The 27,935-nt window shown below is 38.9% G+C and overlaps 1 protein-coding gene across 2 annotated transcripts in view; it reads right to left on the bottom strand.

The window, feature by feature from the left end:
* Positions 1-7,442: 7,442 nt before the first annotated feature.
* The window catches only part of MRE11 (MRE11 homolog, double strand break repair nuclease), a 1,042,570-nt gene continuing 1,022,077 nt past the window's right edge, over positions 7,443-27,935 (bottom strand). For both annotated transcript variants that reach the window (XM_053708610.1, XM_053708611.1), the window contains exon 20: positions 7,443-7,803. In XM_053708610.1, coding sequence (XP_053564585.1) covers positions 7,750-7,803 — 54 coding nt within the window. In that variant the 3' untranslated portion in view covers positions 7,443-7,749. The remainder of the gene's footprint in view (positions 7,804-27,935) is intronic.

Here is a 27,935-nt window from a genome sequence, read left to right as displayed (position 1 = left end):
AAAGAACAGAAAGAGCAGAGATTTGACCTTTCAAGGAACTTGCGGACAAACCCTTATCTAAACCATCCTGAAGAAACTGTAAAATTCTCGGTATTCTAAAAGAATGCCAAGAAAAATGATGAGAAAGACACCAAGAAATATAGGTCTTCCAGACTCTATAATATATCTCTCTAGATACAGATTTACGCGCCTGTAACATAGTATTAATCACAGAGTCAGAGAAACCTCTTTGACCAAGAATCAAGCGTTCAATCTCCATACCTTTAAATTTAAGGATTTCAGATCCTGATGGAAAAAAGGACCTTGCGACAGAAGGTCTGGTCTTAACGGAAGAGTCCACGGTTGGCAAGAGGCCATCCGGACAAGATCCGCATACCAAAACCTGTGAGGCCATGCCGGAGCTACCAGCAGAACAAACGAGCATTCCTTCAGAATCTTGGAGATTACTCTTGGAAGAAGAACTAGAGGCGGAAAGATATAGGCAGGATGATACTTCCAAGGAAGTGATAATGCATCCACTGCCTCCGCCTGAGGATCCCGGGATCTGGACAGATACCTGGGAAGTTTCTTGTTTAGATGAGACGCCATCAGATCTATTTCTGGAAGTTCCCACATTTGAACAATCTGAAGAAATACCTCTGGGTGAAGAGACCATTCGCCCGGATGCAACGTTTGGCGACTGAGATAATCCGCTTCCCAATTGTCTATACCTGGGATATGAACCGCAGAGATTAGACAGGAGCTGGATTCCGCCCAAACCAGAATTTGAGATACTTCTTTCATAGCCAGAGGACTGTGAGTCCCTCCTTGATGATTGATGTATGCCACAGTTGTGACATTGTCTGTCTGAAAACAAATGAACGATTCTCTCTTCAGAAGAGGCCAAAACTGAAGAGCTCTGAAAATTGCACGGAGTTCCAAAATATTGATCGGTAATCTCACCTCCTGAGATTCCAAAACTCCTTGTGCTATCAGAGATCCCCACACTGCTCCCCAACCTGTGAGACTTGCATCTGTTGAAATTACAGTCCAGGTCGGAAGCACAAAAGAAGCCCCCTGAATTAAACGATGGTGATCTGTCCACCACGTTAGAGAGTGTCGTACAATCGGTTTTAAAGATATTAATTGAGATATCTTTGTGTAATCCTTGCACCATTGATTCAGCATACAGAGCTGAAGAGGTCGCATGTGAAAACGAGCAAAGGGGATCGCGTCCGATGCAGCAGTCATAAGACCTAGAATTTCCATGCATAAGGCTACCGAAGGGAATGATTGAGATTGAAGGTTTCGACAAGCTGAGATCAATTTTAGACGTCTCTTGTCTGTTAAAGACAGAGTCATGGACACTGAATCTATCTGGAAACCCAGAAAGGTTACCCTTGTCTGAGGAATCAATGAACTTTTTGGTAAATTGATCCTCCAACCATGATTTTGAAGAAACAACACAAGTCGATTCGTATGAGATTCTGCTAAATGTAAAGACTGAGCAAGTACCAAGATATCGTCCAAATAAGGAAATACCACAATACCCTGTTCTCTGATTACAGACAGAAGGGCACCGAGAACCTTTGTAAAAATTCTTGGAGCTGTAGCTAGGCCAAACGGCAGAGCCACAAACTGGTAATGCTTGTCCAGAAAAGAGAATCTCAGGAACTGATAATGATCTGGATGAATCGGAATATGCAGATATGCATCCTGTAAATCTATTGTGGACATATAATGCCCTTGCTGAACAAAAGGCAAGATAGTCCTTACAGTTACCATTTTGAACGTTGGTATCCTTACATAACGATTCAATATTTTTAGATCCAGAACTGGTCTGAAGGAATTCTCCTTCTTTGGTACAATGAAGAGATTTGAATAAAACCCCATCCCCTGTTCCGAAACTGGAACTGGCATAATTACTCCAGCCAACTCTAGATCTGAAACACAATTCAGAAATGCTTGAGCTTTCACTGGATTTACTGGGACACGGGAAAGAAAAAATCTCTTTGCAGGAGGTCTCATCTTGAAACCAATTCTGTACCCTTCTGAAACAATGTTCTGAATCCAAAGATTGTGAACAGAATTGATTCAAATTTCTTTGAAAAAACGTAACCTGCCCCCTACCAGCTGAGCTGGAATGAGGGCCGCACCTTCATGTGGACTTAGAAGCAGGCTTTGCCTTTCTAGAAGGCTTGGATTTATTCCAGACTGAAGATTGTTTCCAAACTGAAACTGCTCCTGAGGATGAAGGATCAGGCTTTTGTTCTTTGTTGAAACGAAAGGAACGAAAACGATTATTAGCCCTGTTTTTACCCTTAGATTTTTTATCCTGTGGTAAAAAGGTTCCTTTCCCACCAGTAACAGTTGAGATAATAGAATCCAACTGAGAACCAAATAATTTGTTACCCTGGAAAGAAATGGAAAGTAGAGTTGATTTAGAAGCCATATCAGCATTCCAAGTCTTAAGCCATAAAGCTCTTCTAGCTAAAATAGCTAGAGACATAAACCTGACATCAACTCTGATAATATAAAAAATGGCATCACAGATAAAATTATTAGCATGCTGAAGAAGAATAATAATATTATGAGAATCATGATCCGTTACTTGTTGCGCTAAAGTTTCCAACCAAAAAGTTGAAGCTGCAGCAACATCAGCCAATGATATAGCAGGTCTAAGAAGATTACCTGAACACAGATAAGCTTTTCTTAGAAAGGATTCAATTTTCCTATCTAAAAAATCCTTAAACGAAGTACCATCTGACGTAGGAATAGTAGTACGTTTAGCAAGGGTAGAAATAGCCCCATCAACTCTAGGGATTTTGTCCCAAAATTCTAATCTGTCAGACGGCACAGGATATAATTGCTTAAAACGTTTAGAAGGAGTAAATGAATTACCCAATTTATCCCATTCTTTAGAAATTACTTCAGAAATAGCATTAGGAACAGGAAAAACTTCTGGAATAACCACAGGAGATTTAAATACCTTATCTAAACGTTTAGAATTAGTATCAAGAGGACCAGAATCCTCTATTTCTAAAGCAATTAGTACTTCTTTAAGTAAAGAACGAATAAATTCCATTTTAAATAAATATGAAGATTTATCAGCATCAATCTCTGAGACAGAATCCTCTGAACCAGAAGAGTCATCAGAATCAGAATGATGATGTTCATTTAAAAATTCATCTGTAGGGAGAGAAGTTTTAAAAGATTTTTTATGTTTTCTAGAAGGAGAAATAACGGACATAGCCTTCTTGATGGATTCAGAAACAAAATCTCTTATGTTATCAGGAACATTCTGCACCTTAGATGTTGAAGGAACTGCAACAGGCAATGGTACATTACTAAAGGAAATATTATCTGCATTAACAAGTTTGTCATGACAATTAATACAAACAACAGCCGGAGGAATAGCTACCAAAAGTTTACAGCAGATACACTTAGCTTTGGTAGTTCCAGCACTAGACAGCGATTTTCCTGAAGTATCTTCTGACTCAGATGCAACGTGAGACATCTTGCAATATGTAAGAGAAAAAACAACATATAAAGCAAAATTGATCAAATTCCTTAAATGACAGTTTCAGGAATGGGAAAAAATGCCATAGAACAAGCTTCTAGCAACCAGAAGCAATGAAAAATGAGACTTAAATAATGTGGAGACAAAAACGACGCCCATATTTTTTAGCGCCAAATAAGACGCCCACATTATTTGGCGCCTAAATGCTTTTGGCGCCAAAAATGACGCCACATCCGGAATGTCGACATTTTTGGCGCAAAAGAACGTCAAAAAAATGAACATTCTGAGTCAAGGCAAATAAATGTTTGAATACATATATTTAGAACTTTATAAACAAAGTGCCCAACCATAGCTTAGAGTGTCACAGAAAATAAGATTTACTTACCCCAGGACACTCATCTACATGTTTGTAGAAAGCCAAACCAGTACTGAAACGAGAATCAGCAGAGGTAATGGTATATAAATAAGAGTATATCGTCGATCTGAAAAGGGAGGTAAGAGATGAATCTCTATGGCCGATAACAGAGAACCTATGAAATAGACCCCGTAGAAGGAGATCACTGCATTCAAATAGGCAATACTCTCCTCACATCCCTCTGACATTCACTGCACGCTGAGAGGAAAACCGGGCTCCAACTTGCTGCGGAGCGCATATCAACGTAGAATCTAGCACAAACTTACTTCACCACCTCCATAGGAGGCAAAGTTTGTAAAACTGAATTGTGGGTGTGGTGAGGGGTGTATTTATAGGCATTTTGAGGTTTGGGAAACTTGGTAGGAATGTATATCCCATACGTCACTAGCTCATGGACTCTTGCTAATTACATGAAAGAAATATGTTCTATGCAATTTATTGACCTTTCAGTGCATGAGGGACACATTCTAAGTGGAGGTTCCACAATGGCTTCTAAACATATTGAACATTGACTTTCCTCAATGTCGGACATGTTGAACAGGCTAGTAATGACTACAAACAAGCATGAAAAAACTTTATTTAGTGAAAAAAATAATCTTAAAAAAACAGTACTGCTCCTTTAAGAGAAAAAAAGCATACACGTTCTGCAAAACTGCTTTAAAATGCACCAAATTTTTGCAAGCAGACACAATATATGTAGTTAAGATTGCCCCACAAGGAAATTTAACATTTAACCCTTTAATGTGGAAACCGGATTGAAATTAGGCCTAAATCCGGAAAAAACACCCCCAGCACCTTGCCACAGCCCTGCTGTGGTCCTACCTGCCCTCAGGGATAATAAATATGGGGTTACAGCTTCGATTTGGCCCAGAACATTCACCAGGGCCCTCAGGAGTTAGAGCTTGCTGAGTGAAATAATTGCGCATCTGAGGCGCGAAAATAGGCCCCACATATCTCACTCGATGTCTCTACAGCCTCAAAGAACCGCACCAGAGCGGTTTTAAACTAGCCATGTGGGTTCTGAGACCCAAAAAATAAGCCAAGTGTACCCTCAATAAAGTTGCCCAAACGTTATTGCCCACAAAACGTTAACAGCACTCCCAGTTCATAAAACGTTCGCCCACAAACATTCACAACTCAGTGTCAACCATTTTTGTAATTAGCCCCTTATGCAAGCTTAGTAATGCCCTTCTTATTAGCTCTTAGGATTACTGCTTACCCTTACCCTCATGGGGATACTGTCAGCCTTTCTGAAATACCACAGTCTCTACAGAAAAAATGACTGAAAATACCTCACTGCTGTATAGCATGAAAACGTGCTCAGCCTCTGTGAGAACAGCACTGGATCTTAGTTACAAATGCTAAGATCATCATCCTCCAGGCAGAAGTCTTCATCCATCTGCTGCCTGAGAGTAAATAGTACACACCGGTACCTTTTAAAATAAAAAACTCTTGCTTGAAGAAATTAAAAACTAATATTTTATCACCTCTTTCCCTTTACCCTTCCTAGTACTTAGAGTAGGCAAAGAGAATGACTGGGGGGTGGAGCTAAGGGAGAAGCTATATAGACAACTCTGCTGTGGTGCTCTTTGCCACTTCCCGTTAGCAGGAGGATAATATCCCACAAGTAAAGGCTGAATCCGTGGACTTGTCGTACCTTATAGAAGAAAGTATGTAAAGAATACCAAGTAGCTGCCTTGCAAATTTGGTCAGCAGAAGAAGTGGCAACTGATCTTGTGGAATGAGCAGTGATCCGTTTATGTGGAGGCTGACCCACCTCCATGTAAGCATTATCAATCAAAAGTTTCAACCAAGGAGCCAAAGAAACAGCAGCAATATTCTGCCCTTTCCTAGCACCAGAAAAGTTAACACATAAAACAGAAGTGTGTTTGAAATTCTTAGAAGCATCAATAAACTATTTAAATGCTCTAAAAAATCCAAATTATGCAAAGATCTCTCTGAAGCGTTATTATGGATTAGAACACAAAGAAGGGACAACAATTTGCCAACTGATATTGTCTGAGGACACAACTTTAGGCAAGAATTCAAATTGGGGGAAAAATGACAACCAAAATATGCAATTTTAAAATTAGTTTCATATATATATTTTGTTTTAATATTTTAATTTGTATTAACTTTGTGTTACAGGAAAACAGCATACACTGTACATAGGACAAGGATGTACAAATCACACAATGATATGAACACATCTGCAGCCCAAAGGCCAATGTTGATAGTTTATTGCTAGATCCTGTGTAAATTAGTTTCGTATTAATTCCTTGGAAAATTTCTTGATCAAAGTAGAAAACACTACACACATTTATTTAAACAATTGGAAACCAATAATATAACTATTTAATAAAAAAAAGGCGTAACCTATTTTTCTTTTTGTTATTAAATCCAAACAAATTGTAAACAGTTTTTTATGATATGCAGAATCAGCAAGGTCATATATTCTTAGGACATGAAGCCCAATTTTTTTTCTTTCATAATTCAGATAGAGCATACCATTTTAAACAACTTTCCAATTTACTTCTAATTAAATTTGCTTCGTCCTTGTGTTATTCTTTGTTGAAGATTATAAGATAGTTAGTGTTTACGTCTAGAGCACTACATGACAGGAAATAGTGCTGCCATCTAGTGCTCCTGCTATTGTATAATATTCTTGCAAAACCGCTGCCATATAGTGCTACAGACATGTGCACGCTCCTAAGCTTACCTTCCTGCTTTTCAACAAAGAATACCAAAAAACAAAGAAAAACTGATATTTACAAGCAAAATAGAATGTTGTTGAAAACTGTGTGCTCTGAATCACGAATAAAAACTTTCGGGCTTTATGTATCCTTTAACCCTTTGAGTGCTAATGACGGCTCTGAGCCATCACAGAGTTTCTCACTCTGGGGCTAATGTCACTAGCACTCTCCCACCGTGAGGGAGATCTGGGGGCTCCTTACTGCTCCTACCCCGGCGATCGTGCCTGTAGAGTGACAGGCATCGCCGGGGCTTCACGTGATGCGCGATGACGTCAACGCGCAACTTTATTTATACTTAACAATGTTAAGTATAGGAGGAGGGGGCATGCTGCTTAGAAGCCTGTATCTCAGACATCTAAGCAGCTACAGACCCCCAAGACCCATTGTTGGAAAGGTAATCGCCTAACCTTTCCCCAACTGTATAAGTCTTGGGGGTCTGTAAAAAAAAATAAAGTTAAAAAAGTTTTCAAAAATAAAATAAAATATTAGCATCCATGTGGAAAATGGCTTAGCAGCCAAAGGGTTAACTAGTACACAAAATATGATAGTGGAAGGATAGAGGAATGTGGATTTCTGAACGGGTCAAATTTGGTCAGGAAACTTCTGGACGCCAACTGTGTAATACAAGTCACTGCCTTAGAAGTCATAGCTCATAATCATAAAGTGACAACTTTTGTTATTTATTATTTGCTATTGCTTATAACTGAACAACAAAATACAATTGTGGATGCATGTTATTGCTCAAGAAACAAAATACATAACAAACACTTCAAACTTGCCATTTTCAAAACTGAAAATCTATTTTATTGTCTTAGATTTTACTATACTTACAGTACAACTAATGGGTTGACAAGGATAATTTGTTCTTGGCAGTAATCCAAGTGTACATACAATAAATATATCTGTAATTGCCTGTATGCTAAACACATTATTCAAGTGAAATACACATTTTAAAAACATGCACACGTGCCTGATTTTGTAATTTTCTTCAATTATTGTAGTAAACCAAAAACAGATTGATTTTCTATTAAAATGTACAGATATAAAATATAATGTCATTCTCTTCAATAACTAACAAAGTTTTATCTACGATTCCTTCTAGAACTGGTTGCACTCTTGAAAGGGTCAAATTCATCCTGAAAGGCAAGGGGGAAAAAAAATGATTATTGTTGTCAAAATTCCTTTTAATATCTAGTACTTTGAACTTTCATGAATTCTGTATACAGTTTAGGTAACAATAATTTACACTGTAAAATAAAAAAATTCTACATTTTACTTTTCCAAGGTGTTTCTAAAGCCTATTACATTTTGAATAAAAAAAATGTTCTAAGAGCAGAGCAGCAAGATTCCTTTTTGGCTGCAAGTATTTTCAGAACTCAGACAAAAATATATCAATAATTAACAAAAAACATCAACTACAATATAATAAAAAATAAAGCATTAATCCTTCTGCAAACACCCACACCAAACCCCCCCCCCAAAAAAAAAACCTAAATCCATGAATAGTTTATACCTTTAATGACTAACTAGCTAACTAATAGGAATTTGTATAAGTCAATCATTATAGGTATTACCAGTACATAGCTTTGTTATTTTTTTTTTGCAAAAAGATTTATGCTTTCTTTGAATACAATGGCTGATACAGCACTATTCTTCGGAACTTAATGACATTTTTTTTTCTTAAAATAACATTTATTATTATAGTCATTTCCTTGGAACAGTTTTCGACTACCCTATTAAAAAGCCTTAATATAACTATATTACTCAAGACTGTCAAAGTCCCCTAATATTAAACTTTCCTTTGTATCTTTTAAAAGCAGCTTTTGTAAAACGTTTCCAGTACCAAGCTAAAGTTTATCTAGCTGGTTTGAAACTTCTGTCTACTCCTGTATGAAACGCACACACCTGACAGCCGACCAGGTAAAAGATCTTCCGTTGTCTCCGTGTGAGAACTACAGGTAGAATGTTTTAAACACGATATGCATAAAAGAGCGAATATATGTTTGTTAGGAGTGTGATGTGATTGTATTTGTTCTCTCTAAATAAAGTGAATAGGAGGTATAATAAATGAATGGGTAATTGATAACGTACTGGCACATGTAACACAGGGTGGTTGTCGATTACCTACACCTATACAGAAAATACAATTTTGTTTTAAAATTGAATTTTCCTCAGTAGCGTGATTTAACTAGAAACAAAACGTGTGCTGATAACTAAACCTCTGCAGCATAGCTTTTCAAAAGGAGAAATTCTTGTATAAAACCTTTAGACTTTACATGCAACATGTGCTGTGAACCTATCTCTTCTGCACATCCTCCCTAGATGCTGGTAGATGAATGCTTTTTATCCTGTAACAATCTCTAAATTATAAACTTGTATTAAAGGGATAGTAAACACCAAAAATGTTATTGTTTAGAAAGAAAGATAACCCCTTTATTTACCATTCCCCAGTTTTGCCTAACCAACACTGTTATAGAAATATACTTTTTACTTCTGTAATTACCTTGTTTCTAAGCTTTTGCTGACTGCCTCCTTATCTCAGATCTTTTGACAGACTTGCATTTCAGGCAATTAGTGCTGACTTTTAAATAACTTCACGTGCATGAGCACAGTGTTATCTATATGAAACACATGAACTAACGCCCTCTAACTGTGAAAAACTGTCAAATGCTTCCAGATGAGAGGCAGCCTTCAAGGGCTTAGAAATTAGCATATGAGCCTACCTAGGTTTTGCTTTCAACTAAGTATAACAAGAGAACAAAGCAAATTTGATGATAGAAGTAAATTAGAACATTGTTTAAAATGACATGTCTTAATTTGGACTTTACTATCCCTTTAAGTAATCATTGCTTATAATGCCGTCACTGTCAAGTAACTTGTTTGTGCTAAATTGCTGATATTCAATGCCAAAGTACAATAATCATATTACTATAATGGGTGTTTTTATTGCTATGCTATTATTTTTAATTTTTCGTTGTTTTTCCCACCAATTTATTTAAAGGGACAGTCTACTCCAGAATTGTTATTGTTTAAAAAGATAAATAATCCCTTTATTACCCATTCTCCAGGTTTGCATAACCAACACTGTTATATTAATATACTTTTTACCTGTGATTACCTGGTTTCTTAGCCTTTGCAGACTGCCGCCTTATCTCAGTTCTTTTGACAGACATGCATTTTTGACAATTAGTGCTGACTCTTAAATAACTCCACGGGAGTGAGCACAATGTTATCTATATGACACACCTAAACTAGCAGTAAAAAACTGTCAAAATGCACTGTGATAAGAGGCAGTCTAACATCTTAGAAATTAGCATATGAGCCTACCTAGGTTTAGCTTTGAACTAAGAATACCAAGAGAGAAAGCAAATTTGATGATAAATGTAAATTGGAAAGTTGTTTATAATTGCATACCCTATCTGAACCATGAAAGTTTACTTTTGACTAGACTGTCCCTTTAAATAAAACTATGATGCCCTCTTGTAAAGTATTCTGCAGTTTGTGTTATCCAATTCTAAAAAAAAATCTACGTTTGTCAGGGTACAACAAACTTAATTTATAATCCTTAGCTGCTGTGATTCACATCTTTCTCCTAAAGCATCCGTCCACTACCCCTTCTTCATAGAACACTAGCTTAAAATACTAATGCTTCTCCTGGGTATTATAACGGATGGTGCAGACTGGCTGTTTAGGTTTTTTTTTTTGTTTTGTTTTTTGCAACTTACATAGAAAAGTTTTAACACTCTACAGAAGTCCAGATAGAGCAACAAATGTGATACGTTTCATCCGTCTCCATAGAAATACATTTTTTATATATTTTCAATACTTCAATAACCATGGTACTAAAATTCATGTCTTCTAGAATAAGATGATAAGTATAGTACAAAGTCTTTTTAAAGCCTGCTAGAATATCACAACAGGGAAAATAGCTATTTGCCAACCTGCCACTGAAGCAGAACTTTAAAAGGATTCATAGCTAAACCTTTATCTTTCCCACCTTTAGGAAACGCTAACATTTGTCTGCACAATGCAGAATTTTCCCTGAACAAAATATTCCCAAACTGCCTAATTCTGCTAATACGTTTTACCAGCTTGTGAGCTTGCAGTGGGTGAAAATCACTTAAGAAAAACCATTGCTCTTCAAACTTAATAACTAAGCTCTCCACAAATCACCATGACGATGCCTGCTTTTATAAAATATGTCCATTGTAGCAATGGGGTAGCTGAGGACATCATGCTAATAGATGTATGCACTACAAGCTTGGGCAGAGTCCTCAGATATCACACAAAAACTAAACCATACTAGCTAATTTGTCATGTGTAGAACTAGATGTGTTTAAAAGTCTGCTATAAAGAAGCCATATGAATGGCTAAGAGATAGGTGACACTTTATTTTAATTTTGTTTCACAAATGTCCATTAAACTCAGAAGCCAGACAAAACTATTATAAAACGTTCATGGCTCCAGGCATATGTCAAGTCCTATTCTTGGCATCAGAACAATTGGATCTCTTATTTATTCTATTCTCTTCAAAGCTGTATCTGCCCAAAGTTTGAAAGTTTTGCCCATTGTTGCGCTACTGCCCTGGGTAAAAATAATCAGATTCCCCAAGCCAGAGCATGCTGTGATCTGAGATGTTATTGCAGAAAATGCATCACATCTGCAGAAAGAACAGGACACATGCAAGAAGTTAGCGCTTTCACTTTCCAGCACTACTTAACATCAGGCTGTTCTCTTTAAACAGGGCTGTGCTCTGGCTGCACTGTGTACGTTTTCCTAAGCACAGGGCAACCACAGTGAAGCACTGTTTGAAGAGGACTGTCAAATACAGAGCAGCGGTGCATTGATTGATGACCATCAATGCTTTATTGTAACTGCTTAATTTTAAATGGAATTTAATTTCAAAAGGACCTGCAGAAAAATTTTCATTAAAAAAAGTCGGAATGACCAATTCAGGACCCTCCAGGACTGTAAAACATATGCACCATGCAAGATTCAAATCTTGGTGTCCAATATCTTCCCATTCTAAGCTATTGCTTTAGCTATGACTTTCGGAGATTAGATTTTTTTTCAGTGAATATTTTTCTGCGGTCATTTTGAAATTAAATTAAATTTTAAATTAGACAGTTACAAATAAAGCATCAGCTCAATTGCAATGTGTTGCTTACCTGGAGAAAAGAACAATTTTTAAAATGTTATAATATATTACAGCATTACAAACTAGCTGCAGAGAAAACAAAAAATACATTTTGTTACTTTAACCTTGTTACTTTTACTTTAACCCCTTAATGACCGAGGACGTGCCGGGTACGTCCTCAAAAAAAAGGCAGTTAACGCCTGAGGACGTACCCTGTACGTCCTCGGTGTGGAAAGCAGCTGGAAGCGATCCTGCTCGCTTCTAGCTGCTTTCCGGTTATTGCAGTGATGCCTCAATATGGAGGCATCCTGCAATAACCATGTATGGCCATCCGATGCAGAGAGAGCCACTCTGTGGCCCTCTCTGCACCGGAGATCGTGGCTTCCTTCGTTGGTGGGTGGGAGCAGGACCGGGAGGCGGCCATCGATGGCCCTGGAGATGTGCAGGGGGGCAGGATCGTGGGTGGGAATGACCGGGGGTGCGCACGGGCGTGCGCACGATAGGGAGGGGGGCGGGCGCGTGCTTGGGGAGGGAGCGGGGGATGGGAACGCTGCACTACAGAAAATATGCACTGTAGGATTTGGTATAAAATGTAATAAAAATAAAAATAAAAAAGCTAAATCAGGGGGTGTTGTGTTGGTATGTGGGAGGGAAGCTACACAACAGAAAAAAAAACTGCGAAAACCCCCCCAAAAACATTTTTTTTCTGCAAACTGGGTACTGGCAGATAGCTGCCAGTACCCAAGATGGCCCCCAAAAAGTCAAAGGGGGACGGTTAGAGAGGTGTTTGGGGGGGGATCAGGGAGGTTGGGGCTAAGGGGGATCCTACACAGCAGCATATGTAAATATGCTATAATTTTTTTTAAAAAAAACAACAAAGATTGTCTTTATTTTTGTACTGGCAGACTTTCTGCCAGTACTTAAGATGGGGGGGACAATTGTGGGGTGGGGGAGGGAAGGGAGCTGTTTAGGAGGGATCAGGGGGTGTGATGTGTCAGATGGTAGGCTGATCTCTACACTAAAGCTAAAATTAACCCTGCAAGCTCCCTACAAGCTACCTAATTAACCCCTTCACTGCTAGACATAATACACGTGTGATGCGAAGCGGCATTTATCGGCCTTCTAATTACCAAAAAGCAATGCCAAAGACATATATGTCTGCTATTTATGAACAAAGGGGATCCCAGAGAAGCATTTACAACCATTTGTGACATAATTGCACAAGCTGTTTGTAAATAATTTCAGTGAGAAACCTAAAGTTTGTGAAAAAAAATTGTGAAAAAGTGAACACTTTTTTTTATTTGATTGCATTTGGCGGTGAACTGGTGGCATGAAATATACCAAAATGGGCCTAGATCAATACTTTGGGTTGTCTAGTACACTACACTAAAATTAACCCTACAAACTCCCTACAAGTCTCCCTAATTAACCCCTTCACTGCTGGGGATAATACACGTGTGTTGCACAGCGGCATTTAGCGCCCTTCTAATTACCAAAAAGCGACAACAAAAGCCATACATGTCTGCTATTTCTGAACAAAGGGGATCCCAGAGAAGAATTTACAACCATTTATGCCATAATTGCACAAGCTGCTTGCAAATGATTTCAGTGAGAAACCAAAAATTGGGAAAAATGTAACGTTTTATTTAATTTGATCGCATCTGGCGGTGAAATGGTGGCATGAAATATACCAAAATGGGCCTAGATCAATACTTTGGGTTGTCTACTACACTACACTACACTAAAATTAACCCTAGAAGCTCCCTACATGCTCCCTAATTAACCCCTTCACTGCGGGGCATAATACACGTGTGGTGCGCAGTGGCATTTAGCGCCCTTCTAATTACCAAAAAGCGACAACAAAAGCCATACATGTCTGCTATTTCTGAACAAAGGGGATCCCAGAGAAGAATTTACAACCATTTATGCCATAATTGCACAAGTTGTTTGTAAATAATTTCAGTGAGAAACCTAAAGTTTGTGAACAAAATTGTGAAAAAGTGAACGATTTTTTTTTTTATTTGATTGCATTTGGCGGTGAAATGGTGGCATGAAATATACCAAAATGGGCCTAGATCAATACTTTGGGGTATCTTCTAAAAAAAATATATACATGTCAAGGGATATTCAGGGATTCCTGAAAGATATCAGGGTTCCAATGTAACTAGAACTAATTTTGAAAAAAAGGTTTTTTGGTGGTTGTAGATGTGTAACAGATTTTGGGGGTCAAAGTTAGAAAAAGTGTGTTTTTTTCCATTTTTTCCTCATATTATATAATTTTTTTTATAGTTAATTATAAGATATGATGAAAATAATGGTATCTTTAGAAAGTCCACTTAATGGCGAGAAAAACGGTATATAATATGTGTGGGTACAGTAAATGAGTAAGAGGAAAATTACAGCTAAACACAAACACAGCAGAAATGTAAAAATAGCCTTGGTCCCAAACGGACAGAAAATGGAAAAGTGCTGTGGTCATTAAGGTGTTAAATTGTCTTTTGGATTAATTTGATTCCTTAGCTCTTCATATAATATCACAATTATATATATATGGTGAGTCACAGCTTTGAGACCAGGAAAGGCTAGGGGGCAGGTTGAAAAGAATCCCTAAGAGACAGTAATCAATCTGCTGATGCTTTGCAGCACTGCTCCGTATTTGACTCTTTCCCTTAAAGGATTACTTTCTGTTATAATTTTTAAGCTAAACAACTAACATATTAAAGTTAATAAACATGAATTAAAACCTACTGACCTATATTTTCTCCAAAACGAAGTTTCATAACGTTCTAAAAGTTATATCTTTTATTCGCTGATGATGTCACGTTATCCTGCCCACTATTTTTAGCACTGAGTGTTAAAAATACTTAAACCAATAACTTTGTGTTTAAAGCGCCATTTTGAAACCTAGGTATTGTAAACGGATTGGTACAGAGAAAAGGATACCCACGGAGTGGGTTTGGAAAACAATTAAATTTGCAGACAAGATTTGTGATATACGGTAGATATGTTAATGAAATGCTATTGATAAAAAGCGTATTTGGGGTAGATAGTTAGTAACAGGCATAGAAAATATTTACGTACAGTGGCCCTTTAAACAGCGTTTTGCTCTGGCTGTACTGTGTTAAGGGAAACTTACACCATGCAGCCAGAGCACAGTACTACTTGAGGAAAACAGCCGGATGTGGAGCAGTGCTGTGAAAGTGCTAACAGTTCCATCAAGTGTCACTTTCTTTCTGTAGACATGCTGCAGTTTCTGCGATGACATCTCAGTTCACAGCATGTTCTGCCTCGGGGCTATGACTAAGTTACATTACCTTTACATCTTTCTGTTCAATTTTATACTGTTTTCTTCTCATCCACATACTTTTACTTCACTTCACTCCCCCTTTACTCTTTTCTCCACTGTTCAATGGTTTGAGCATTTAATGATTGCGCTAGAAAACATCACTACAAAATGGGCAAACTGTTGGCGACTTTAATATGCCAAGAGAAAAAATATATACATCAAAATTATATCTGCTTGTACCCTACAGTAAAAGCTGCGCAACACAATATATTTTTGAAAGAAACACACATTTCACAAAATCGGATCAAACAATGCGCAATGTAATAATATTAATGTAAACAAAACAAATGGGTTATTATTTCAATTTGTCACCTCATTGGATTAAATAAACTTGTAGAAAATATGAAATTTGTTGAATATAATATGGAATACAAGCAAATTAATTCATATTATATAGCTGTGTGTGATGTCAGAAGTGGGCAAACTGCCATCCAGCTCAATAATGTTATCACTTTCATTCAGATTATATCTGGTACTATAGCAGAGTCACAGTACATTAAGCCTCCAATACACACAAGTGACAGAAGTGATAAAATATTCTACTGCTATCAGAAGAGAGCGAACAGCTGGATATGCTCTTTACAAAGTAATCAGACCAAGAAAAGCATTATAAAGAGATACACACATCTCGTTATAGGGATATTAAAGGGACATGCCAGCCAAAATTGGAATCCATATCCCAGGCCCCTACCAGTACTTTTAGGATAAACTGGATGCACACTCAGAGCACTTTCCATACTTTGGGAATTGCACAAAATGTATTCTGAAAATGATGTCAAGCGCATGGGATGTGTACGCACTCTAAGGGCAAGATTCTAAAAAGCTCTCTGAGGTTCTATAAGAATGCTCCCCAGTCCTTATATTTCCCTGGAGGCATTATATAAAGCCAATTTTAACCCTGAAAACAGGGTGTCTCACTAAGGGGTGTATACTGCATTGTGGTATGGGGAGAAGATGCATAAATTACAATAGTACACGATGAAAATCGTAATTTTAAAATCATATAAATATGAATAATTGAACCATCCACACAAAAATACTCATAAAGAAACGGTATTGTCAAGAGGCATCAAAAATCGTAAAACAAAATTGTTCATCAAAAATAGTAAAATTACAATAGAAAAGACAAATAAAATTTGTATGCAAATTAAACAGAAATACATTGCATTACATATACATGGTGGGCACATATGAAATTGTCTCTCAAATACCAGTGTAATTCTGTAAACATTTCTGCCTTACAGATCTCACAGTTTTTTTCTTGCAGCTTAAAATGTGGCAAGCTTTTATCAAAAATACTCAAAAAAACTAATTACTCTGAAAGGAAAACCTAAGCATATGAAAATAACAGTGAATTCAAGGTACAGTTCACTGAAAATAGAGTAACTTGATCTGTATTAGGCGTAATATTAAAGCTTAAACAGACACTATACACTTATTTTTTCTTTGCATAAATGTTTTATAGATTATCTATTTATATAGCCCATAAAGTTGTTGTTTTTTTTAAATGTATAGTTTTGTTATTTTTAAATAATATTGCTCTGATTTTCAGACTCCTAACCAAGTCCCAAAGTTTTATGTGAATACCGTCAGCTACCTTCTCCAGCTTGCTCCTGTTTGTGTAAAGGATCTTTTCAGATGCAAAAGAAGGGGGAGGGGGGAAGGGTCTTATTTCCCACTTGCAGTCGGCTTTCCAGCTACCTTTTCAACAGAGCTAAACTGAGAGCTTTTAAGTACGTTTTAAACAGTTTTATACTGTACAGTTTCTGTGCATCTTATTCTTTATAGTAGTGTCTATTATATGCAGTTATATGAAAATTTGTGTATACTGTCCATTTAAACATATGCCGGGGGCGGAGCCTAGCAAGAGAAGGAGATGGCAGCATAGTGCTTGAGCTCCGTGCAGTAATCCAGACAAGGGGATAACCAAATCAGTATAATTGCTTAGAAACAGCACTCTGTCACCAGAGGAAGGTTTGGGGATGTAAACAGTGCCTTGTGCACCCGCCCGGAACGACTTACAGACCGGAGGGAAGACACGCATGGGGGCCTTTTAACAGTGAGAGCGAAGGCGCCATCTTGACAGACCGCATGGCGCAAAAATCTCACACTGAGCCACCCGGAGCCCAGACCGGACCAAGTATTTCACATGCACAGGGGTAAGACACAAATCAGAGACCCCATAAGCCACAACACCGCCATTTAAACTGCCAGACCGTTTGCCATCCTAAGACCAGGTGCTGCAGCATGACGCAGCAGGAGAGGGGGGGAAGTGAACATTTGCTTCCCTTTACCACCTTGCCACTTTCCTGCATTAAATAAATGAGGTGACGAATTTGAGGCATAAGACAAGAACCATACAGCTTTTATATCAGAGAAAAGAAACACAAGGAAGGGGGAATACAGCAACTTGAGCCATATAAACAGGGCATGCTTGTTACTACCCATGCACTGAATGATTGCTGAGAGACATTCTCTGTGGGGGAAAAAAACATCCCATAGAAGGGCAAATATGTGGTCCGGGGGAACTCAAAAACATACACTACTCACAGGGTTTTTTACCTAGCACCCTACATATAGAGCTCCCCTACAGCTACCCACCTCTAACTGTCTGCTTACATAGCAGGATCAACTCCCTAAGATGTCTCCTAGGCAAATAAAAAAAACACACCTATGTAAGCAAAACTACAGCAACTAGTCTATTTTTCAAATCTTCTAAAGGAGATAAAGTGCTGGAACCTCAAGATTCGGATGGTGAGGGGAACTTAGACCAATCCTCTCATGCGGGAGCAACTACAGAAGACCTAACGCCGGTCACTAAAGCTGATCTGAGGGATTTAGTGTCCAAGCAAGACATCAATGTGAAAAATGTGGACTAAGATAAACTCCATACAATCTACAGTCACCAACAGCCTGGCAGAACTAAAACAAGATATGCACGAATTGGCCACGAGAGTCGCAACGCTTGAAGATAACGAAAATCTTAAAGAGGAGGCTATGAATAAAGTGTCACAACGAGTCCAACATCACCAACAGGAGTTAGAGGATCTCCAGGACAAAATGGAAGATTTGGAAAACCGCACAAGAAGATGCAACATCAGACTCAAAGGAATACCGGAGTCCATAACACCAAAGGATCCTAACTCTACTACTTCGCAAAAATCAAATATTCTACAGATGGGGTTTCCCATTCGCCTTACACATACAACATGAAGGAAAGACAATGACAATCAAGTACCGACAAGACATTCCCGAGATATGCTCCTATTTGAACTTGGAACCCCCTGTTCTTCCATCTCTTGACCAAGATTCAGAAGAACCCACAACTAGAAATACCCACAAAAGGGCCAAGTGGGCTACAGTAAAGAAGAAGAGGCCGAAATAGTTTCCAGTGCCATATGGAAAAGATGGTGGTGTTTCATGGATTAACTGAAAGGCAGCTAGCTGATCAGATGAGTATGATTAACTGAACTTTATTTTTCCTTACAGCTTTGCCTCTGAGTGGGAGGCTTTCATCTACCATGAAAGATGATTTACTGAGGCACTTTCCATTTGGGCCAGTGCAACGGGGTAATTTCCCAGAACTTAAGACAGTAACAATACATCAGGTTATTGAATGTAGCTGTACACCAATGACTTATGTTATGTGGGAGGCACGGCACCCTGGACACTACAGAAGTACATAGGCCTCCAGGCATGTTAGGATATTTAAAAAAATAAAAAGGAAAGTGAGGCTTTACTACTTATAAATCTGTTTTTACTGATAGCTTACATTTTATATTGGTTATCCTTTGTTCTTATGCCAAATGTTTGTAATATGTTATACTGCACAATTAATTATGGTTATATTTTTATTTCAGACACATGTCTAAAGTTCAGGTTCTGAACATGTTTTTTTTATTGTTTTATTCTTAGGTTGTTTTTTTGAATACTGTACTGTGGTCAAATGGTTTATTGCAGATTTCCAGGCAGACTATAGGTCCCAAGAGATACAACTTTTTGCACTCCCCCCTCACCTGACTAATAATATACCACACCACCTTTAGATCCCATGTCACATGACCTAATCATCCTCTCGCATAATGTGAGAGGCCTTAACAGTGTTGTCAAACGAAAGATAGCACTCAACCAATACATTAAACTGAAAGTGAAAATAGTATTCGTCCAGAAGACACATTTCACGCATAACCTGATCCCGAGATTTTGGCACAGACAATTTCCTACCCACTTTCACTCCACCACAGACCAGAAAAAGAGAGGAGTCTGGATTCTGATACACTCCTCCTTACAATTTGAGACAGAAGAAATTCTAAGAGATCCTGAGAAGAGATTTCTCATTGTTAGAGGATGCATACAGGACACAAAGGTCACCTTATGTAATAAATATGCGCCAAATGAAGGTCAACACTCCTTCTTCCAATCTATTTCTCATCAGCTGACACAATGGTCTCATACTAGAATAATACTTACAGGAGACTTCAACATCAATATCACCACCCTGGCTGTTAGAGGGGACACTAAACCCACTCACAAGCAACTCAGACAGACCTCAATAGTAAAATCGATAAGAGGGTCACTTTCTGAACATAACCTACTTGACACATGGGAAACATTATATGGACCAACAATAGAACATACATATTACTCACATGCCCATATGTCAGGGTGCCAGGAATCTGACTGAGACGAGAAGTGCAAAAATAATCACACCTTTATTAATAGCAAAAAATAATAAAAAGTCCACAAGTCAAATAACAAGCCAGTAATCAAAACCAGAGCTGGTAGTCAGACAAGCCGAATCAGGAGACAAAGCGAGTAGTCAGACGAGCCGGAATCAGGAACAAGGAGAACAGCAGAGTCAGTAACAAGCCAGGGATCAGGAACCAGGTAATACACAGGAGCTCTCACAAACAGGTCTGAGACAACCCAAGGACAAAGCATACTGAACAGAGGCCCTTTAAATAATAAGTGATGACATCACAATTCTGAGACTGCATCCTGTCTCACATGGATGATGAAAACCAGTCTGGCCATAAAAGGAAGTGCAGGAAGTGAGCAGCATCCCCCACAATGCACCATAGTCAGGAAGAGAGGTGAGTAAAATGGCTGCCAGCAGCACATGGCAAACAAGTCAGGAAAAAACCCTGACACCATAACACTTATACAAGATATGGATTAGTCAAATTTTGATCCTGAATATTGTTAATTCCAATATCCACTCATGTGTCTGGTCAGATCACTCAATAGTCCAATTGACAATAACGGGCATACTCAACCTCCAACGATAAAAATCATGGACATTTGACCCATCCATCTTAAAAAATACACATATCTATAAGGCTGTAGGGGATCTCATGAAGGAATATTGGCTCTTTAATAAAAACACTACAGTTAACCCTATTAACTCATGGGCTACGCATAAACCTTTAATCAGGGGACTACTGATAAAATAAAAATCCAAGATAGTCAAATTAGCAAACAAGAATATCGACCAACTCCCCCGGGACATTATGATCTTAGAGGATCAACAAAAAAGTACACAATCTAACACAATATTTAGAACTCTCCAAACTAAGAGAAAACTACTGACAAAAATTCTGAATGACTCGGCTCTTGGAGCTATTCAGAAACTTAAAGCTAATTATTTCCAATATTCAAATAAATCGGACAGATACTTAGCCAATAAACTACGAAACAGAACAAAATTATACTCCATACCCAGACTATTTGCTCAGGATGGCACCCAGACATCAAATCCACAAGATATCTCTAACACTTTTGCTAGCTACTACAAAATGTTGTATGATGGGTGAAAAGTTAGTAACAATACCCAGACGCAACTACTTCTGACACGGTTTACACAAAAAGCAAAGCTCCACACCATTAATACCACAGAGAGAGAGGCCCTAAATGCTGAGATTTCTACACAAGAAATTCTCATGTAATCAAAGACTTAAGATCAGGTAAAGCTCCAGGTCCCGATGGTCTATCTAGCGAATACTATAAATTGTTTAAGACATCCTTGGTACCACATTTACAGAAATGTTGCAATGACATAATGCAAGGAGCTGACATCCCTAGGGATATCCTTAGAGCCAAAATAATATTCATTCCCAAATCAGGGAAGGATCCTGCGTTGTGCCAGAGCTATAGGCCTATCTCTTTAATAAATCAAGATATTAAAATCATGACAAAGATCTTAGCAAACTGACTCCAAGTAATACTCCCCCGATTGATCCACCCGGATCAAGTGGGCTTTATTAAAAGGTAGGGAAGCCCCTGATAACATTCGAAGAACGGTAGACTTGATGGAATACTTGAAGAAGACAGGGATGCCTTCTCTGCTCCTATCTCTGGATGCGGAGAAGGCGTTCGATCGCATATACTGGAACAACATGTTTAAGATTCTATCTGCAATGGGATTCAGATGCCCCTTCATAAAAGCCCTCAAAGGCATATATTCTACCCCGCAAGCCACTATTAGTGTGGCAGGTTTTCCTTCACGCTCCATAGACATAAAAAATGGAACCAGTCAGGGTGGCCCCTTATCGCCACTCCTATTTGCCTTGTGCATTGAGCCTTTAGCAGCATGTATTAGGAACACCGAAGATATAAAGCGGGATACAATTAAAAACTCAGAATATAAGCTCTCGTTATTTGAAGATGGCATTTTACTAACCTTGACGAATCCCTTACGCTCCCTAAATAACCTGTACCAGCTTCTACAAGACTTTTCTCACATCTTGGGGTACAAGATAAATGCAGATAAGTGCGAGGCGATGCCTCTTGCGCTCCCCCCTCACACTAGAAATTTAATAGAAGTTAACTTTGACATCAAATGGGTTAAAGACTCCCTAACATACTTGGGGGTTAACATTCCAGACTCATATGACAAACTATATAAATTAAATTATGTTCCACTTTACAATTCTATTAGGCGGGACTTGGGGACTTGGAGGAAGGGTACTTTCTCTAATGAGACCTGTGTGCCAGAACTATGTCCGTATGAGACTTGGCAATTTGGAAATTTGACGCCTGTATCAGAATGTCGTCTAAATAAGGGGCTACTGCTATGCCCCGCGGCCTTAGGACCGCCAGAAGTGACCCCAGAACCTTCGTAAAGATTCTTGGGGCTGTAGCTAACCCAAAGGGAAGAGCTACAAACTGGTAATGCCTGTCTAGGAAGGCAAACCTGAGAAACCGATGATGATCTATGTGCATCGGAATGTGAAGATAAGCATCCTTTAAATCCACTGTAGTCATGTATTGACCCTCCTGGATCATAGGTAGGATGGTACGAATAGTCTCCATCTTGAATGATGGGACCCTGAGAAATTTGTTTAAGATCTTGAGATCTAAGATTGGTCTGAAGGTTCCCTCTTTTTTGGGAACCACAAACAGATTTGAATAGAATCCTTGTCCCTGTTCCTCCTTTGGAACTGGGTGGATCACTCCCATAACTAGGAGGTCTTGAACACAGTGTAAAAATGCCTCTCTCTTTATCTGGTTTGCAGATAATTGTGAAAGGTGAAATCTTCCTTTTGGAGGAGAAGCTCTGAAGTCCAGAAGATATCCCTGGGATACAATTTACAACGCCCAGGGATCCTGGACATCTCTTGGCCAAGCCTGGGCGAAGAGCGAAAGTCTGCCCCCTACTAGATCCGATCGGGGGCCAATCCTTCATGCTGTCTTAGAGGCAGAAGCAGGCTTTTTGGCCTGCTTACCTTTGTTCCAAGTCTGGTTAGGTCTCCAGACCGACTAGGACTGGGCAAAAGTTCCCTCTTGCTTTGTATTAGAGGAAGTTAATGCCGCACTTGCCTTGAAGTTTCGAAAGGCACGAAAATTAGACTGTTTGGCCCTTGATTTGGACCTATCCTGAGGAAGGGCATGACCTTTTCCTCCAGTGATATCGGAAATGATCTCCTTCAAACCAGGCCCGAATAGGGTCTGCCCCTTGAAGGGAATATTAAGCAGCTTAGACTTTGAAGTAACGTCAGCTGACCATGATTTAAGCCATAGCGCCCACGCGCCTGAATAGCAAAACCAGAATTCTTTGCCGTTAGTTTAGTCAAATGAACAATGGCATCAGAAACAAAAGAATTTGCTAGCTTAAGTGCTCTAAGCTTGTCAAGTATATCATCCAATGGGGTCTCTACCTGTAAAGCCTCTTCCAGAGACTCAAACCAGAAGGCTGCAGCAGCAGTGACTGGGGCAATGCATGCAAGGGGCTGTAGAATAAAACCTTGTTGAATAAACATTTTCTTAAGGTAATCCTTTTTTTATCCATTGGATCTAAGAAAGCACAACTGTCCTCGACAGGGATAGTAGTACGCTTAGCTAGTGTAGAAACTGCTCCCTCCACCTTAGGGACCATTTGCATAAGTCCCGTGTGGCGGCATCTATTGGAAACATTTTCTTAAAAATAGGAGGGGGAGAGAACGGCACACCTGGTCTATCCCATTCCTTAGTAATAATTTCTGTAAACCTTTTAGGTATTGGAAAAACATCAGTGTAAACAGGTACTGCATAGTATTTATCCAATCTACACAATTTCTCTGGCACTGCAATTGTATCACAGTCATTCAGAGCAGCTAAAACCTCCCTGAGCAACACGCGGAGGTGTTCAAGCTTAAATTTAAATGTTGATACTTCAGAATGAGGTTGAATCCTCTTCCCTGAGTCAGAAAAATCACCCACAGACGGAAGCTCTCCTTCCTCAGCTTCTGCATATTGTGAGAGGGTATCAGACATAGCTACAAAAGCGTCAGTATGCTCTGTATTTCTTCTAACTCCAGAGCTGTCTCACTTTCCTCGTAACCTAGATAGTCTGGATAATACAGCTGACAGTGTATTATCCATGATTGCCGCCATGTCTTGTAAAGTAAACGCCATGGGCGCGCTAGATGTACTTGGCGCCTCTTGAGCGTGAGTCCCTTGAGCGGGATTTAAATATTCTGACACGTGGGGCGAGTTAGTCGGCATAACTTCCCTCTCGTCAGATTCCTCTCGTCAGATTTTTTAAAGACAAAATATGGTCTTTATTACTTAAAGTGAAATCAGTACATTTGGTACACATTCTAAGAGGGGGTTCCACCATGGCTTCTAAACATAATGAACAAGAAGTTTCCTCTACGTCAGACATGTTTAAACAGACTAGCAATGAGACCAGCAAGCTTGGAAAACACTTTAAAGCAAGTTAACAAGCAAAAAATAAAAACGGTACTGTGCCTTTAAGAAAAATAAAAAAGGTCAGAATTTTAAAAACAGTGAAAAAAAAACAGTAAATCAAACGAAATTTTTACAGTGTGTATAATAAGCTAACAGAGCATTGCACCCACTTGCAAATGGATGATTAACCTCTTAGTTTAAAAAAACGTATAAAAAAAACGATAGACATTTTTTAACAGTCACAACAAACTGCCACAGCTCTGCTGTGGCCCTACCTTTCCATACAAACGACTTTGGAAAGCCTAAAAGCCTTTTAGAGAGGTCCTATAGCATTCAGGAGACTTCTTGAGAGAAGCTGGATGTCTCAGTCTGCAAAAGTTACTGCGCAATTAAGTGCTAAATTAGGCTCCTCCCACTCATGTCTACACAGTGGGAGGCCTAAGAAAACTGTTTCTAGGAAAATTTAAGCCAGCCATGTTGAAAAAAACTACGCCCCAATAAAGTTTTATCACCAAAACATATATAAAAACGTTTAAACACTCCCAGCAAACGTTTTATATGACAGGAATTGAAAAATAATAAGAGTATTACCTCTGACAGTAAGCATGATACCAGTCGCTATTAAATCACTGTAATCAGGCTTACCTTAAATAAATCTGGTATCAGCAGCATTTTCTAGCATTTACATTCCTCTAGAAAAAATTTAAACTGCACATACCTCATAACAGGATAACCTGCACGCCATTTCCCAGCTGAAGTTACCTCTCTCTTCAGTTATGTGTGAGAACAGCAATGGATCTTAGTTACAACCTGCTAAGATCATTAGAGACCACGGGCAGATTCTTCTTCTATTTTCTGCCTGGGACCAAAATAGTACAACTCCGGTACCATTTAAAAATAACAAACTTTTGAAGAAAAATCAACTACATTTCACCTCTTACTGCTTCCAGTCGAGAGTTGCAAGATAATGACTGGATATGGCAGTTAGGGGAGGAGGTATATAGCAGCTCTGCTGTGGGTGATCCTCTTGCAACTTCCTGTTGGGAAGGAGAATATCCCACAAGTAATGGATTATCCGTGGGCTGGATACACCTTACAAGAGAAAATATGTTTAAACCCCACTCAGGAAAAATCCAAGACATGAAATACACCACAAAGTCAGATATAACACTAAAATTCAGAGGCAGATGGAGGGGACATACTTCCACAAAATGAATGGGACCAAATTCTATTTGATTCTTGTAGGGGTCTAATCAGCGCAGATCTCAGGGAAAACTGTATAAAGACAGCATTCAGGTGGTACTTAACACCTCTGGAACATCCCATTACACCCTTGATAAATGTAAACTCTGTTATAGAGGTTGTGGTGGATGAGGCTCCTACAGACACATGTGGTGGGTATCACGAGGGGTATTTGGCTACAACTCAATGCCCTACTTAGTAAGGTGCTAGACGACAATGTAGTTTTAACTATGTCTCAAGCACTTCTAAACAGGGAAATCCCCCATTTTAACACTACAATTAACTTAATTCATCAAAATTATATGCACGACTACAAGAGTCTGTATAGCGAGACATTGGAAAAGAGGTCTGCCGACATGGCAAGAAGTACTAGAAAAGATAAATGATACTTATAAAATGTCTGAGAGGGTGGCTTGGATTCAAGGGGAATCAGAAAGATTCCATCAAATTTGGTTTTACTGGATCATGTATAGCTCGTCGAGGGCTGAGTGACAGGCATTAGGTTCAGGTAGAATAAGTATGTGCTGATAGTCTGGAAATTGAACAATATTGAGTAATAAAAAGACCCATGAGACAACTCATAGATTTATATTTTAGAACCCAAAAGTTGACCACACTATTTTATTTCATTGTTTTTTTATTTTCTGTTTTTAAGGTTTAAACTGTTTGAAAAGTTCATTGGATTTGATGCTCCACATATAATATATGCAAAATGTTTCTGCAATTGACAATGAAAGGACATCGTCTGGGCCAGTGTGCCTACTGATCTCAGGATGTACTCAGTGATATGTGATAGCTTTGTAGAAACAAAAAAAAAGAATTTCAACATAAACATATGCCGGGGTTTCCCTCTGTACTTCGTTCTCCATTGAAAACTTTTACCTAACAAAGAACTCATTATTTCTATGGAAGACATTTCGCCACTCGCCGGAACAGCCCCCCCCCCCCCTTTTTTTTTTTTTTTTTTTAGAGAATTCCACTAGGGCTGCCCCTGCAAGGGTTGGAGTGAAAAAACATAATTTATGCTTACCTGATAAATTTATTTCTCTTGTAGTGTATCCAGTCCACGGATCATCCATTACTTGTGGGATATTCTCCTTCCCAACAGGAAGTTGCAAGAGGATCACCCACAGCAGAGCTGCTATATACCTCCTCCCCTAACTGCCATATCCAGTCATTCTCTTGCAACTCTCGACTGGAAGCAGTAAGAGGTGAAATGTAGTTGATTTTTCTTCAATTCAAAAGTTTGTTATTTTTAAATGGTACCGGAGTTGTACTATTTTGGTCCCAGGCAGAAAATAGAAGAAGAACCTCCCCTCACTGCCATATCCAGTCATTCGACCGAAACAAGCCGAGAAAGGAGAAACCATAGGGTGCAGTGGTGACTGTAGTTTGATTAAAATTTAGACCTGCCTGAAAAGGACAGGGCAGGCCGTGGACTGGATACACTACAAGAGAAATAAATTTATCAGGTAAGCATAAATTATGTTTTCTCTTGTTAAGTGTATCCAGTCCACGGATCATCCATTACTTGTGGGATACCAATACCAAAGCTAAAGTACACGGATGATGGGAGGGACAAGGCAGGAACTTAAACGGAAGGAACCACTGCATGTAGAATCTTTCTCCCAAAAACAGCCTCCGAAGAAGCAAAAGTATCAAATTTGTAAAATTTGGAAAAAGTATGAAGGGAAGACCAAGTTGCATCCTTGCAAATCTGATCAACAGAGGCCTCATATTTAAAGGCCCAGGAGGAAGCCACAGCTCTAGTAGAATGAGCTGTAATCCTTTCAGGAGGCTGCTGTCCAGCAGTCTCATAGGCTAAACGGATTATACTCCGAAGCCAAAAAGAAAGAGAGGTTGCCGAGGCCTTCTGACCTCTCCTCTGTCCAGAGTAAACAACAAACAGGTTAGATGTTTGGCGAAAATCTTTAGTAGCCTGTAAGTAAAACTTCAAGGCACGGACTACGTCTAGATTATGCAAAAGACGTTCCTTCTTTGAAGAAGGATTAGGACATAATGATGGAACAACAATCTCTTGATTGATATTCTTGTTAGAAACCACCTTAGGTAAAAACCCAGGTTTTGTACGCAGAACAACTTTATCTGAATGAAAGATCAGATAAGGAGAATCACAATGTAAGGCAGATAACTCCGAGACTCTTCGAGCCGAGGAAATAGCCATCAGAAAAAGAACTTTCCATGAAAGAAGTTTGATATCAATAGAATGAAGGGGTTCAAACGGAACCCCTTGAAGAACTTTAAGAACCAAGTTTAAGCTCCATGGAGGAGCAACATGTTTAAACACAGGCTTAATTCTAACTAAAGCCTGACAAAATGCCTGAACGTCTGGAACTTCTGCCAGACGCTTGTGT

This window comes from Bombina bombina, chromosome 3 (assembly GCF_027579735.1).
Source record: "Bombina bombina isolate aBomBom1 chromosome 3, aBomBom1.pri, whole genome shotgun sequence".
NCBI lineage: Eukaryota > Metazoa > Chordata > Amphibia > Anura > Bombinatoridae > Bombina > Bombina bombina.
This window is presented reverse-complemented; position numbering and strand designations above follow the sequence as displayed.